Here is a 14,652-nt window from a genome sequence, read left to right as displayed (position 1 = left end):
ATCGAAAATTTTATTTAAACAAGATTCAAAGATTCATACAAATTACTATGGCGCTACAATAATTTCGTTTACTTCTTTCATAAGCACACAATCTTTACGATAAATATCTTCCTTGATAATTTTATTTATGTAATACCTACTTGGATTTTTTAATAATTAACTATAATTGCTTTTTTATTGGTGCTTGTTTCTTAACTGAATAATCTTTAAAAAAAAAAAGGCAACAATCGTGCGACATTCTGCACAGTGTCAAAATAAGCAGGAACCGGAGGTATGGTGCTCTATTATTTAAAATTTTCATTAATTGTCTTTAGAATTAATTATTATTTACACATTACGCACGATACATTTTGTGTATTTCATGATCATTTCTTCTAAACAAACTCTTCTATTCCAATGACAATTTACATCTGATTACATTACATTTTTATTTAACAATCCTCACGTCCCAAAAATATTATCTTCCTATTTGCAAAAAGGATCTAATAAGAAGCAAATTATTTAAAGGACACTCCAGTTAGAACGTACAAGTGACAGCAATAAGCCTTCGATAGTATCCTCCATTTTGCAATAACCTTGCAAAAATGTTCAAGGATCTTTCCTTTTCTCTTCCTCTCTAGCAAATTCAAATCACTTTTTCCAGTACACTCTGTATCACCTTGAATTAGCCTTTACCTAAGATTATATCGTGTCAAAAAGTAGCATGGCAATATATCTAGACAATACAAACATCTACTTCCTTTCATCTCGACTTTAGATTTCATCTTCTTCATCTTGATTTCAACAATGTGGTTCACCTCACCTTGAACCCGTTTAAGAAAATTTAGCGAAGAAGAGATTTCTCCGCTTAATAAGAGAAACATCATAACACGTTGATAAACATGAGAAATTATCCGGCTAAATGTAACGAAGAGATAGACATAAGAGAACTTGCTACTAAAACAACAGTCGCTCACGTGAAAGTACTCGGGCACTTAAACAAACCTTTGGTGATTTTTATACGAGACACTTTGAGATTTCATTGACACTGAAGTGAGACACGATCGTCGTAATTACATTGAGAAAATTTGAAACAGATCTAAACGTGTATATAGAAATTTCATATATTTATTGGAAACATATATTATTGTTATTTTATATATAAAAATTACCAGAGTATTTGAGCAGTCAATTATTCGCTAAATTAATAAGAATAATAAGCCACGATGTACGTAGTAAAATCATCATCATGTGTTATATACATATTAATTTTTCATTTAACATATATATTTGCGAAATATATGTAGTATCGTGGACGAAAGGCCTGGGAAATATCGGACGAACTATGAACAGTGTCGCGAGAGCCGAGGCGCCGTCGGGCCCATCAATGTGTCATCGGTCTTTTCAAGTGCATAGTTTCGTGGAAAAGACCTACGTGACCCTGGCCACGAGCGTCTGCAGAACACGTGTGCGGTGGGCCTAGGAAAAGGGCAATGGAATGCGACAACAGTTAGTCGAGAAACAGAGTGCGAGTCGAAAAGCAGAGCGCGAGTCGAGAACGAGAGTGCGAGTCGAGAAGCCGAGTGCGAGTCGAGCGGAGACGGAGGTTGCGAGTGGCGTTGCCGAGAGAGTGTGGATTGCGCTGTGTTCTGTACGTTTGGTATGAATAGTTCAAGTTAAGCCACAATCGTCTTTTCTGTCTCATTAACATCTCTATTGTCCACGTTTTGTAAACATATTACATCACGATATTACATATTTTTGGGGGCTCAGCCGGGATTGGACAAGACAGAAAACGAAACGGTTTAACAGAGCTATTCGAGCTAGTTGTGAATTTACCGGTACGCGGTGCGGTAAAAGACGATATCGTTGACTGTTTAAGTTTGTGTTGTGTGAAAAATGGCCAACGTCGGGGACGAACGGTTGTCGGGTGAAGAGGGTTCGACGCTGGAGGAGCTGAGGAATAAGCTCGCGCGAATGAACCTCCCTATATCGGGTGCGAGGTCAGTGCTGATTGCAAGGCTGAATCGGGCGTGTAGGGAAGGACAATCGTATCGTAAGGGATCGACGGGCGGTGAAGAGCTAACCGGTCAACGAGATTTAGAAAATGTACAGAGAGCTGAGCGTGATTGCAACGAAGGTGAGGATGTTGAGAAAATGAATACGAAGGAGTTGAAGGAGCGCCTCGCTAGTTTGGGTTTAAAAACGACGGGAAGAAAAGTAGAATTACGCGCACGGCTACGAGCGGCCATGGATGGTAACGACATATCGTCGGAAGAGGAAAGCGACGACGAAAGTGAGGATGAAGATGGCAAGAAAAACGCAAGAGAATACAAGAGAGATACGCGAAGGGTGTATCAGGACCGTGACGAATGTTGTCGAAGGGCATGTGTTGGTTCGACGCTGAGTTTTAGAGACGTCGAAGATGCATTAGAGTCGTTTAGCGGCAACAGAGGTGAAAATGTCGAACGATGGTTCGAGTCGTTCGAGGAAGTCGCTGATACGTGCATGTGGTCGGATGGGCAGAAGGCAGTCTACGCGAGGAAGCTGCTGAAGGGATCAGCGAAAATATTTGCGAGCTTCGAGTGTCATGCCAGGACTTGGCATGAGTTGAAGAGGGGGCTAGTGAAAGAATTTTCGAGGAAAGTCAACAGTAGGCAAGTTCATCGGAAACTTGAAGAAACAAAAAAGGAGAGTGATGAAGCATGTTTGGCTTACATGTACCGCATGCTCGAAATAGCCAGCCATGTGGACATGGAGGAGGAAGCAAAGGTGGAATACATAGTGGATGGAATAATAGACGACGAGAACAATAAGGCTGTATTGTACGGCGCTACGTCAATCAAAGAGTTGAGGAAGAGGTTAGTGATGTACGAAGAGCAGAAGAGTCGCAGAGCAAAGTCGATTGTGAAGCCGGCTAAAACCCAGAAGAACGGGAAGCCCAGTCAATCTGTAGACGCAATGAAGAAAAGAAGATGCTTCATTTGCGGTAGTGAGGATCATCTAAGTGTTAAGTGTCCGGAGAGGGGAGAAGGTGTTAAGTGTTTCAAGTGCAGCGGATTTGGACATATTGCAGCGAGGTGTACGGCACGACCGAAAGAGACTTGCGTAGTGTCAAGATCCGAAAAGGGAAAGTACTTGAAGGACGTGTCGATAGATGGCTGCAGGTTTGTCTCGTTAGTGGATACAGGTAGTGACCTTACGTTCATACGAGCGGATGAGTATGCGAGGTTAGGATCACCACCTCTGGGAAACTGCAAACTTAGGTTCGATGGTTTTGGTTCTGTTGGCAATAGTACCTGGGGCGAGTTCACAAGGGTAATGACGGTCGACGGGTGCGACTTTACTGTCACTCTGCATGTTGTCTCGAATAAGGTAATGACAAGACACAGTCTACTCTTAGGTACCGACTTTTTAGACCAGGTAGAGTTGCGAGTCAAACGGGGCGAGGTGACATTTTTACGACTCGACGATCAGACCGACGGTCACGAGGACGCGCCGGATGTACTGAGGGTAAACGCGATAGAACAATCCGACGAGATCGATTTGTCACATGTACGAGAATCTCATTACCGTGAAGCCATTCGGGATATTATTAAAGGGTATAGGCCGGAGAAGAAGCGAGACGTCGGAATAACCGAAAAAGTAGTTTTGGAAAGCGACAAGCCGGTAGCGCGAAGACCGCGAAGACTGGCGCCGTCGGAAAGAAAGGAAGAAGATGATTTGATGGAAGCGTGGACAAACGAGGGTATCATCAAATCGTCAGACTCGGAGTATGCGAGTCCGATAGGTGTAATTAGAAAGAAAGATTTGTGTGTGCGTGTGGCTAGATGGGCCTTGCTACTAGGCGAGATTAAGTATCAGGTGTGTCATCGGCCGGGGAAAAGTATGCAGCGTGTAGATGCTCCGAGTAGGAACCCCCTGCCGAGCACTATGTATGTAACGGAGAGTGAAGACGGGCTGATTGCACGGTTGAGAAGGGCACAGAACAAGGACATTGAAGTCCGTAGGATTTTGGACGCCGCAACGTGCAGTCAGGCCGATGGGCAGGTAGTAAGAAACAATATTTTGTATAAGGAGTGTGAGGACGATGTGCTAATAGTAGTATCGAAGGCGATGCGGGCTCAGGTAGTCAGGCAAGCGCACGAGCGTGGGCATTTCGAGGTCACCAAAACAGAAGCTATGGTCAAGAAGGACTTCTGGTTCAAGGGGTTACGCGAAAGGGTCGAACACGTGGTATCCAACTGCCTTGACTGTAGCCTAACCGAACGAAACATAGGTAAGCTAGAAGGGAACCTGCGAAATTACAAGAAAAGAAGAAAGCGTGCGAAGCAGTACCTGAGGAAGGACCCGTGCACACCTCGATTTTATGAAACCTTGGGTCCTAAATGCCGAAAGTGGCGCATCTGATGACAGCGGGATAGAAGGCAACATCTGAGGGCAGATGTTATTGCAGGATGGCCGAATGTAGTATCGTGGACGAAAGGCCTGGGAAATATCGGACGAACTATGAACAGTGTCGCGAGAGCCGAGGCGCCGTCGGGCCCATCAATGTGTCATCGGTCTTTTCAAGTGCATAGTTTCGTGGAAAAGACCTACGTGACCCTGGCCACGAGCGTCTGCAGAACACGTGTGCGGTGGGCCTAGGAAAAGGGCAATGGAATGCGACAACAGTTAGTCGAGAAACAGAGTGCGAGTCGAAAAGCAGAGCGCGAGTCGAGAACGAGAGTGCGAGTCGAGAAGCCGAGTGCGAGTCGAGCGGAGACGGAGGTTGCGAGTGGCGTTGCCGAGAGAGTGTGGATTGCGCTGTGTTCTGTACGTTTGGTATGAATAGTTCAAGTTAAGCCACAATCGTCTTTTCTGTCTCATTAACATCTCTATTGTCCACGTTTTGTAAACATATTACATCACGATATTACATATATATACATTGTCTCATGTATATATATCTTCAATATACAATCTCAGATTGATTCCAAATTTTACTATTATAATCTCGATAATCGTATCTCGTTAGAGTGCTAACGAAATTATAGAACGTTTCGTGATATGAAAGTGTTCGAGTACTTCCGTGAGCCACTGTATATCATAAGATCGATCACCTTGATCGTTTATCGATCTGTATTCGTAAAACACATAAAAAGGTATGAACGCATTGCAACACGAATTTATTCGACGACCTAATAATACCCCATTCACCTTGAACTTAGTTTCCTCGTAACGTGTAATTCGAGTTAAGTAGGTGATCGAGGATCATTGATTCGCAGATATCGAGATAATGACAGTCATGGTGGAGTCCGTAAAAGCCGAGGAGGGCGAACGTCCGAAGATCGAAACCTTCGACGACATACTACCGTACGTTGGCGAGGCCAGCCGCTACCAATGGTTCCTTTTCATCATGCTCCTGCCCTTCACCTTCGTCTACGCGTTCCTCTACTTCACGCAGTTCTTCATCACGCTATTGCCAGCTGAACACTGGTGTACCGTTCCGGAACTCGAACGATGGAACCTCACAGACAAACAAAAGTAAGTGACACTTTATGTGCAATTTGTCTTATTTGAATTATTGAGTTATACGTAACGAACGATCCTACATAGTTTCTTTATGTTCGAATTTACCCTGTTACGCGATAGACATTTTCAGCTCGGGCAGATCGAAATGGTCAATAATCATGTTGATCGTATAACAAATCAATACATGTTTTCATTAAAGACGTTCCTTTCGATGTCTAGAATTAACCACCTTCTATAGGAGACAATTTATATGCATATGTACATATCTGTTCAAGTCACGTGCACGTAGTTTAAACCAGGCTTCTCGAAAGCCTGTTTGTTTTCCATGCAGGTCGCAATAAATATTCTCGACGACAGAATCTTCCACTTGCACGGAGATTTCCATTTTCTCAGCTGTGATAACGTATCGCATCGCGACAATTTGTTTCTTTAAAACCACAATATAATATCTGATAACTTGCACGAAACAACTGTGTTTATTGAATCAGGAAAACCCAGGTATCGCGTTGTATATGTAAATGCATATGTAAATATCGTGTCGTACGGGAGTGGGAGAGATACCTGTAACCAGTTTGCGACGAGATAAAAATAGTTGGAAATCGCGATTCCATAGTTATACTATTATCAACGTCTTTTTCACGTGTTCTATTTCAAGAACGTAAGGAATTACCGGTGAAAGGATAGGAAGTCTGAATGGCACGATTCCAACGAATCGTGTTACCATTCTTGACGACGCACGCGAGATCTGGTTTTCTGCGATGCGTCAACGAGGAAAATCGTTCGTTACGCTTGTTTTCCATTGAATCACCCTGGCCAAGGCGAAACTATCGCTTTGTAGATCGACGGTTTCTTAGCGTTCCGGGGGCCCGCCGGAAACCAGTTTGGTCGACGACCTCCGGCAGGTTCTAGACGTTCACGTGTTCCGCGAACTTTTTTTTTTTTTTTTTTTTGTACGTGGAGAAATCCTCATGGACACTCCGCTGCTGCAATAATCGCGTAACAGCAGAGTAGTGTCGGACTCCTACCGACTAAAACTCCACGATGACCATCTTATGCGCGTGACAGGGGTGCTCCAGGAACCTCTTATGAATTAACTTCAGTTGCATCCCCTTCTCGCGTTCTCTTGTTCGAGCCGGCTATTGAGTAGGCGTTAGGGGGAGGTCGTTGTCCCTAGCGCTGTCACTTCTTCTGGTCGTAGTCCGTTGGGGTGGTGGCGGGGCGGCTCTGGGTCGTCTGACTGCCATCCTTCTCCATCGTCTTATCCTGCAGGGGTGAGAGTTTTTTTTCTCTCCCTTTCCGCTCGCTCCTTCGCGAGCATAACTCGCTCGCAGAAGAGGCGGACGGCCTCGTATTCCTGTGACCCTCTCAACATCGCTTCCACAATTGCTGAGGGGGTCAACGTTTCTCCTATGGCGTGCCTCAGGGTGTAGCGGGGCAGCTCCCACGCCGGACAGAGCTCCAGGGTGTGCTGCGCTGTGTCCCTGCCCTCTCCGCAGTGGTGGCAGATGTCTGTCGTCTCTCGCCTTATTCTCTTCAGGAACTCGCCGAACACGCCGTGTCCGGTGAGTACATTCATCCTGAATGTGAGTGGGAGGCCGTGGCGGCTTCTCCATGCCTCCCAGTTTGGTAGGACCGCATCCGCGCCTCGGTGTTCGCTTCTCCCGTTGATCAGTTGGGATCGCCACAGGTTCCATGTGTCCTCCTCGGCGGTTCCTGTGTCGTTTGGAGCCGCCTGCTCGGTGGGGTCTTCTCCCGGGTGCCATTCTCTCCGGCGGGTGTATCTCTTTTTGAGCGCCAGCGCCCGCAGCTCCCACGGGGGGGACGCGGCTAGGGTGGACGTCGACGCGTGAGACACCGTCCGGTATCCCCTAATGATTCTGATGGCGGTCACTCTGTGCAGCCTTCTCAGGAGCAGAATGCTGCGACGGCTTGCCATCAGGTCGTCGTACATCACTCGTGACCGAACGACGCCCTCGTAAAGTCGGCGCACCGCGTCTCCGGCCCCGCCGATGTTCGGTAGTAGGCCGCACAGGGCATTGGCAGCCGCTGACACCTTCGGGATCAGTGAGTCGAAGTGCGGCTCGAACGTCCACTGGCTGTCGATGGTGAGTCCCAGATACTTCATCTGTGATCCCACCCGGACGGTTTTACCTGCCATGTTTATGCATAGGCCGTGGTGTCCCTCGCCTCTTCCTGTCAAAGAACCAGGTGGCCTCCGACTTCGCAGGGGAGACTCTCAGGCCCAGTTCGTTCACGGCACGGATCGCACAGGCCGTTGCGATTCCGCCAATGCGCAGCGTCTCGTGCCAGCCACGACCCTCGACCAGGATTAGGGTGTCGTCCGCATAGCATACTATGGCCGCGCCTGGGGGTAGCGGACATCGTAGTACCTCGTCGTACACAACGTTCCATAGTATAGGGCCCAGCACCGAGCCCTGCGGGACGCCACGCTCGACGGATCGCTTTTCCTCTCCTTCCTTACTGGTGTAACACACCCACCTGTCGTCGAGGTAGGCTCGGATCAATCGGACGAGGTAGCTGGGAACCTCGAAGTGCTCCAGGGCCGTCGCTATCCTGTCCCATGGCATGGTGTTGAACGCGTTGACGATGTCCAGGGAAACCGCCAGCGCCACGCCTTTCCGGGAGACCATGTCCTCCGCAATCGCTCGTACGCGTCTGACCGCGTCAATCGTCGAGCGCCCCTTCCGGAAGCCGTACTGGCTTTCGTGCAAACCTGGCACTTGGCCCGCTATGTGTCGTTCCAAGCGGGCGGCGACTACTCTCTCGAGTAGTTAGCCGACCTCGTCCAGCAGGCATATCGGCCGGTACGCTGACGGCGAGGTCGTCGGTCGGCCCTCTTTATGGAGCAGGACGGTGCTGCGAGCGCTGCGGCCTTCTCCCTTTCCTGGTCCTCAGGGACCTCTAAGATGACACCTCCGGTGATGGTCTTCCGCATCCTCATCGTGTTGATGCCGAGCTCGGTCAGGGAGACACTGTCCTTGGCCGCAGCCAGCACCTCCGCGTAGGATTGGCTCGATTTGTCCGTCAGGGTGATTGTTACCGCTGACGTTCGCGGTGCGCGCGGGAGGGGCCCCCTGCCTCCCCCTCTTCGTGCGTTCTCCAATCCACTCTCCGGAGTTTTCCTCTGGTTCTCCGCCCCTGTCTCGGGGATCAGCTTCGCCGGCTGCTTCTTCCCTGCCTCCTTCTTCTTTCCTCTTCTTTTCCTTCCGACGGTCTGCCATTCGGTGACAGCCTATCGGCCTCCCTTGGGCGCTGAGGCGCTTGGGGCTCCAGGCTCCATCCCTCTCGTGTTCGTGGCAGGGGCGACCTCCTTTCCTTCTCCTTTTTCTGTTCCCTGCAGTTGTTCCTCCAGTCGGTGCAGCAAGGATCTCATCTCCTCTACTTGGTGCTCGACTGCAGCGAGACGCGCCCTGTAGCTGCTCTCATCCGCGGTGGGGCGCGAGGCCGGCTCTTTTCGGAGTGCCTCTACCGACGCCTCCAGTGTTGCTATGCGTCCTTGCGCTATAGCGAGTGCGTCGGTGACAGGGTCCGTTCTCGCCGCCTCCTTCAGGGTTTTCCCCTGCGTGCCCTTGTGGCCGCGGGGTGCCTCGGCAGCCTTGGCCACCTCGGCGGCCCGGCGAATCAGTTCGGCTCCTATGTCCGCCGTTGTGGCTGTTCTCATTACGTGTTCCGCGAACTGATCGGCTAGGAAATTTTTTTTCGTTTCGCACAATTTCTCGAATCTCCCCGCGTACCGTTTATTTGTCTGGAAATAGACTCACCGATACGTGCAGCGATCGGTAATTAAATCCCAACACAATTCGAATGCCTCGGAGTGCAACAGATACGGGACGATCGTCCTTCCAGCTCTTGCCTTTGTTCCTATTTTTACGGTCATTGTCTCTTTTCCTCTTTTGTATTTTGTGCTTTTGTTTTCCTGTTACTTTATTCTTTCACCTTTCCCATTTTTGATTTTTTTTTTTTTTTTTTTGAAACAGCAGATTTATAAATAATAAGTAGGCCGCGGATTTTTATGCGAATTTTATTTTTACAGAAAATTTAAAAATGCAAAAATGTAAACACTATTAAAGATAATGTGTTATTACTGTTACTGATATCGTCGTTATTCTTTATTAGAGAAATTATTATAGATTTTTATATTGTTATGTATATTACTTTTGTCACTTTTTTTATTTAAATAGGATTCGAATTAAGTTTCAAGGAATTGGACTAATTTAAGATTAGGATTAAAAACTACGCACTTTTGAGTAGAATTTTCATCTTATTTTTCCAATTTCTCTCTCTCTCTACCATTTGCTGTCATTTTTCCTTGGTTATTTAAAAAAAGATAAGAAAATCAAAGGAAAATTAGTATTCTTAAAAATACTTCTTGCAAATTTCATCATCGTTAATGTAACGTATTCTTGTTTTATGTAGGATTGCACTATCGATCCCTCCAGCGTCGAGCGAGGAATTGCTGGCGGAAGGTGCGACTTCGTTTTCGTGATGTAACATGTACAATGTGAACTATACCGACATATTGGAGAGTGGTATCAGAGAGGCAGACCCATCCTGGCCAATAAAACCATGCCAATATGGATGGACCTTTAATCACACGATGATACCATACAAATCTATAGCTGTCGAGGTAAAATCACAAGAGAAAATTATATTCTTTATATAAAGTAACTTCAAACTTTCGACACCGATTAACAAATTTTTATTTAAATTAAAACTGTTGGAACCGTCGTTCTATAAATATTTACGGTCTTTCGTAAAGCTGCTGACGATAGCATATAATGCAGTCATTATAAAAGAAGTCCTTGTTGGTTGCACGAACTTAGACGTAGGTGTAATTACTTGTTATGCTGTTTGCATCTTAACAGAGCTCGTTTATAGCGGAACATAAAATTAACCTTGTCATCCTTAATTATTTGTACGTCTCGGCGTATTAAATCACGAACATGAATCCGTTTATATAATATCGCATAAATCGAAAAGTGAAAGTTACAACTGTACAATAGACAGATATTTCGAATTGAACGTATAAATACGCACTTGGTAACTTCTTACGACTCAAGACATTTTTATCGAATATTTATTGTTATTATTATTATTTCTAATTTCTATTTCTGCTATTTTATCACTAAAAAAGTTCTACTTAAATCGGGAGATACTATCTTCTACTTAACAAATTTATATTCCTTCCACTATGACAAATTCTCTAATCATATCCAAGAATTATGCAAACTACCTCTACTATTTTATTACTAAAAATATTACCAAAAGACTACAATTAACTAACCTACGACTCAGGTTCTCAATTCTGATGATATTAAAAAACTACGGAATTTATTACTCGTCCTTTCGTCGTCTTCCTTATTCTCTTCACCTTCTATCGATTTTCCAACCACGCGGTGTTTTTTCATAACTAGCCGCAATCGTAAAGCATCCCCCTTTTCTGTTTCAGCTGGAATGGGTATGCGACCACGCATTCCTCGGCTCAGCAGCACAATCGGCCTTCTTCGTCGGCAGCATTCTTGGAGGCTTAATATTTGGTTACATAGCCGACCATTGTGGCAGAATTCCGGCGTTGGTTGCGTGTAACGCGGTTGGTTTCATCGCGTCTGTCGGCACTGCGTTTTGCAACAGCTTCTGGAGCTTCTGTCTGGCGAGATTAGTCGTCGGTACCTCGTTCGATAACTGCTTCAACGTGCTTTTCATTATCGGTGAGTCATCGAGAAAATTATAAGAGAGAAAAAGCTGTTGAGAATAGGAAAACTATAATTTATGACCTAATAATGAGGCACCGGTATCGGTCCCGTTTTACGTAACGATTAACTATTTATGACCTGTTTGAATAAATGTTTATTGCCCTATGTCGGTTTGTTTTTTCTTAAGTCAAATTTTTATTCGAATTTTACGATATCAATTTTAAGATATTTAATGGTAAATGATTTTGCTGAAACTTTATATTTTGGAATTATATCTCGTAATTTGAAATTTGTTGTGTAATTGTATATCTAGTTTGGTATTAAAATTACATGTGTCTAGGGATACTTTAAGATATTTTATTTTAAACGACAGGATACTTAATTCTGTATACTTTTCTGGTATGAAATTGTATCTTTCGAGTGACCTATTTCCCTATGGAGAATAATCTTCGGTTATACCACGATTACTGAGGCACTCTCCGTTCGATATTGAGATGAAAGCAGTGTTCCTTTTAAAATTCTTTTTAATTCAAAACGATCTTACATTGTCGATGTTAATGATTTATAAAATCTACAAATAAGTCTGAATATTTGAAATTAGATTGGTAAAAAACGAAGAAAGGACAAACCTAAAGGAAATAAGGAAACAATATTATTGTATCAAATGAAGAAACGAAATTGACGAAACATTTGGGAAGATTTCTATAACGATGTAATACAATAACGATATCACGAATTATTCTTTCAGTGATCGAATATGTCGGTCCGAAATATCGAACTCTGGTAGCGAACATGTCGTTTGGACTTTATTTCGCGGCAGCCTCGAGTCTTTTGCCTTGGATCGCATATTGGATCTCAAATTGGAGGATCCTCAGCATGGTCACCGCGTGTCCTATGGTGGTTGCGTTTGTAGGACCATGGATTGTTCCTGAAAGTGCACGGTAGTTTAATTCCAATTTCTTTTTCATTATAAAAATATAATATAAAGAAATTTCGTAAGTAAATTAGTATACGATAGTATAGTAGACATTTAATCTTACCTCGTCCTTTGGATTATTTTTGTATCTTCGTATCATCGGAAAATTCTTTAAAAATAATCCTCAAAGAAATATAAGAAATTTCTTTTACGTTAAAGTTTCTCTTAAAACATCAAAAGTCCTTTGAGACCGGACCATAAAAATTCCAAAATTATAGCTGAATTAAATTGGGTAATATTTTATCCAGCAATACATACTATCTTGGGATCGGTTATTACATCGATTCCTCTGTCTCGTAAATAAAACATAATAAAACATCTCAAGGTCAACATCTTTCTCTCGATAAGCCATCACATTTTTAGCTGTACAAAATAAATGATTGATGCGTAACTAGACAGCTCTATTCAAATTTGCACAAAAAGTTTGTCGATACAAAAGGTTGGTGAAAGTGATGATTTTGAAAATTTCTTACAGGCTTTTATAACGTTTGCGTATTTCATATACTTCCGTAGTTGGTACATAACCAGTGGCAGGGTGGACAAAGCGATCGAGATGCTGAAAAACTTCGCTAAAGTGAACGGTAAAGAGGTGAAGCAAGAAATATTCGACGAATTTGAGAAAAGTTGCAAGGCGATGAATGAGAAGGATCAATCGCATAATCAATACACTGTCCTACATCTCTTCAAGCTGCCACGACTTGGTCGTATCACTATCATGCTCATCATTTATTGGTAAGTTAACCTTCAATCGAAACATCAATCGAACAAACTACACAGCTAGAACTTTTTACTTGTAAATTCTCAGCAATGATTACAATATTATTTTAGAAAAAACTAAGACGCCAGAGAAATTTATAATCATATACGAAAAGATATACAGGGTGGTTGGTAACTGATGGTACAAGCGGAAAGGGGGTGATTCTACGCGAAAAAAGAAGTCGAAGATTGGGGTTAGGTTGGGGTTAGGTTGGGGTTAGGTTGTTAGGTTCTGTAGAAGAAGAAGACGTTGTATTAATAATCAAACTTCAAGCAGAAACTGCCTAGCAACGGCGTTTGGAACCTTCTCGATGCTCCCAAACGGGTATAGAAAACAAATGCAATCGTACAGCGAGAAAAATTCCACGAGGCTGGCATTCGTGTGATTGCTTTGGAGAGTGATACATCGAGCATTTTCAACAATCGTATTTTGCGCCTAAGATTAGTTTACGTTTAGTGAAGAGTTATCCCGTTGACTGTGGATTCGTTTGAACCCAAAGACATTGTTAATAGTGTTCATTAAACTTATTATTCATACAATTTATTATTCACTAATTTTATCATTCGTTAAACTTATTATTCATTAGACTCATTATTTGTTAAGCTTTGTGATAGTTCTGTATATACGTGTAAATATAATCTCGGCTTTGTGAAACAATGGCTAATTCACGTGAAGAGTTGTTACAAAATTCTAACCATAACCCGACATATATTTTCGACTTCTTTTTTCGCGTACAACACCCGCTTTCCGCTTGTATCACCAGTTGCCAACCACCCTGTAGATAGGAAAGGTATTCGATTTTATACTTCCTTTACGTTTCTTATATTTTCTTTGTTTTTAATACTACGATAATTCTGAATCTTCCTGCATTTCCTAAAATAAAATTAACTAAGAATATGTTCTTAACTCTCAGCCTCACGATATTCCAATTATATTATACCGTTAATTCAACCAAGTTACCAATCAGCCTCGACGCTACTTCCCTGTCTTTATAAAACCAGTATTAAAATAGACACAAATTACCATAAACTAGATACAAATTACTCGAATGAACATTAAGAGAGTATATGGGGCATTTTATGTGGGTCATTAAGAACCTGCTTAAGTATATAATTAGCATCGGTAAACGTCAAACGCGAGGGAACGAGTATGCGAAGGATTAATAAACGATCTTGAAGTCCAGCGTGATTTATGTATGACTCGGCTGATTTTTTTCTAGGTTGCTGATGGTGTGGGTGTTCGACGGCCACGTTTGGAACATGAAACTTCTGGACCCCGACGTTTTCACGTCGTTCTCTTTAGCGTCCCTCACGGAACTTCCGGCCGCTGTTCTACTCGCCCTTTTCCTCGACAGATGGGGCAGACGATGGATGGGTTTCGCATCGATGTTCCTCTGTGGCATTTTCTCCTTCGTTGCCATCGCTACCCCCTCTGGTAACATTTTTTCTTTTTTTATTTCTTAATAAATGACTTGTCAATCGATATTATTCAATAAAATAGCAGGAACGTGTGAATAGCAGTGAGAAAGCGGGGGTGAATTTTATAGAAAAAATCCGGTTTTATCGATCGACGGTCGTTTTAAAAAGCGCTTTTCTGAAGCTTCTCCAGCGAAAGCTTTGGGAGATTGAGAAATGAAAGCTCGTGCTTGATGCAAGAATAATGTTTTCTTTTTCGCCTTTAAATCCTATTCCATTAACGATTGACATTTATTT

The 14,652-nt window shown here is 43.7% G+C and overlaps 1 protein-coding gene across 1 annotated transcript; it reads left to right on the top strand.

Annotated features, from left to right (window-relative positions):
• The first annotated feature begins 5,250 nt into the window (after positions 1-5,250).
• Positions 5,251-14,418, top strand: LOC117208304 (carcinine transporter-like). The gene is made up of 6 exons (XM_033449364.1): positions 5,251-5,505; positions 9,931-10,141; positions 10,964-11,222; positions 11,956-12,148; positions 12,697-12,915; positions 14,160-14,418. Exons 2-6 carry the CDS (start codon positions 10,007-10,009, stop codon positions 14,401-14,403), a joined length of 1,050 nt encoding a protein of 349 aa, XP_033305255.1. The 5' UTR covers positions 5,251-5,505; positions 9,931-10,006; the 3' UTR covers positions 14,404-14,418.
• Positions 14,419-14,652: the final 234 nt, after the last annotated feature.

The sequence above is a fragment of the Bombus bifarius genome, unplaced genomic scaffold (assembly GCF_011952205.1).
Source record: "Bombus bifarius isolate JDL3187 unplaced genomic scaffold, Bbif_JDL3187 scf7180000008060_frag, whole genome shotgun sequence".
Lineage (NCBI taxonomy): Eukaryota > Metazoa > Arthropoda > Insecta > Hymenoptera > Apidae > Bombus > Bombus bifarius.
This window is presented reverse-complemented; position numbering and strand designations above follow the sequence as displayed.

Bases quoted from the DNA above. Each gene is read 5' to 3' on its own strand.
- LOC117208304 (XM_033449364.1), top strand. From the start codon at position 10,007: ATGTACAATGTGAACTATACCGACATATTGGAGAGTGGTATCAGAGAG. The intron at 10,142-10,963 runs GTAAAATCACAA...TTTCTGTTTCAG, and splicing joins ACAAATCTATAGCTGTCGAG to CTGGAATGGGTATGCGACCA. The intron at 12,916-14,159 runs GTAAGTTAACCT...ATTTTTTTCTAG, and splicing joins ATCATGCTCATCATTTATTG to GTTGCTGATGGTGTGGGTGT.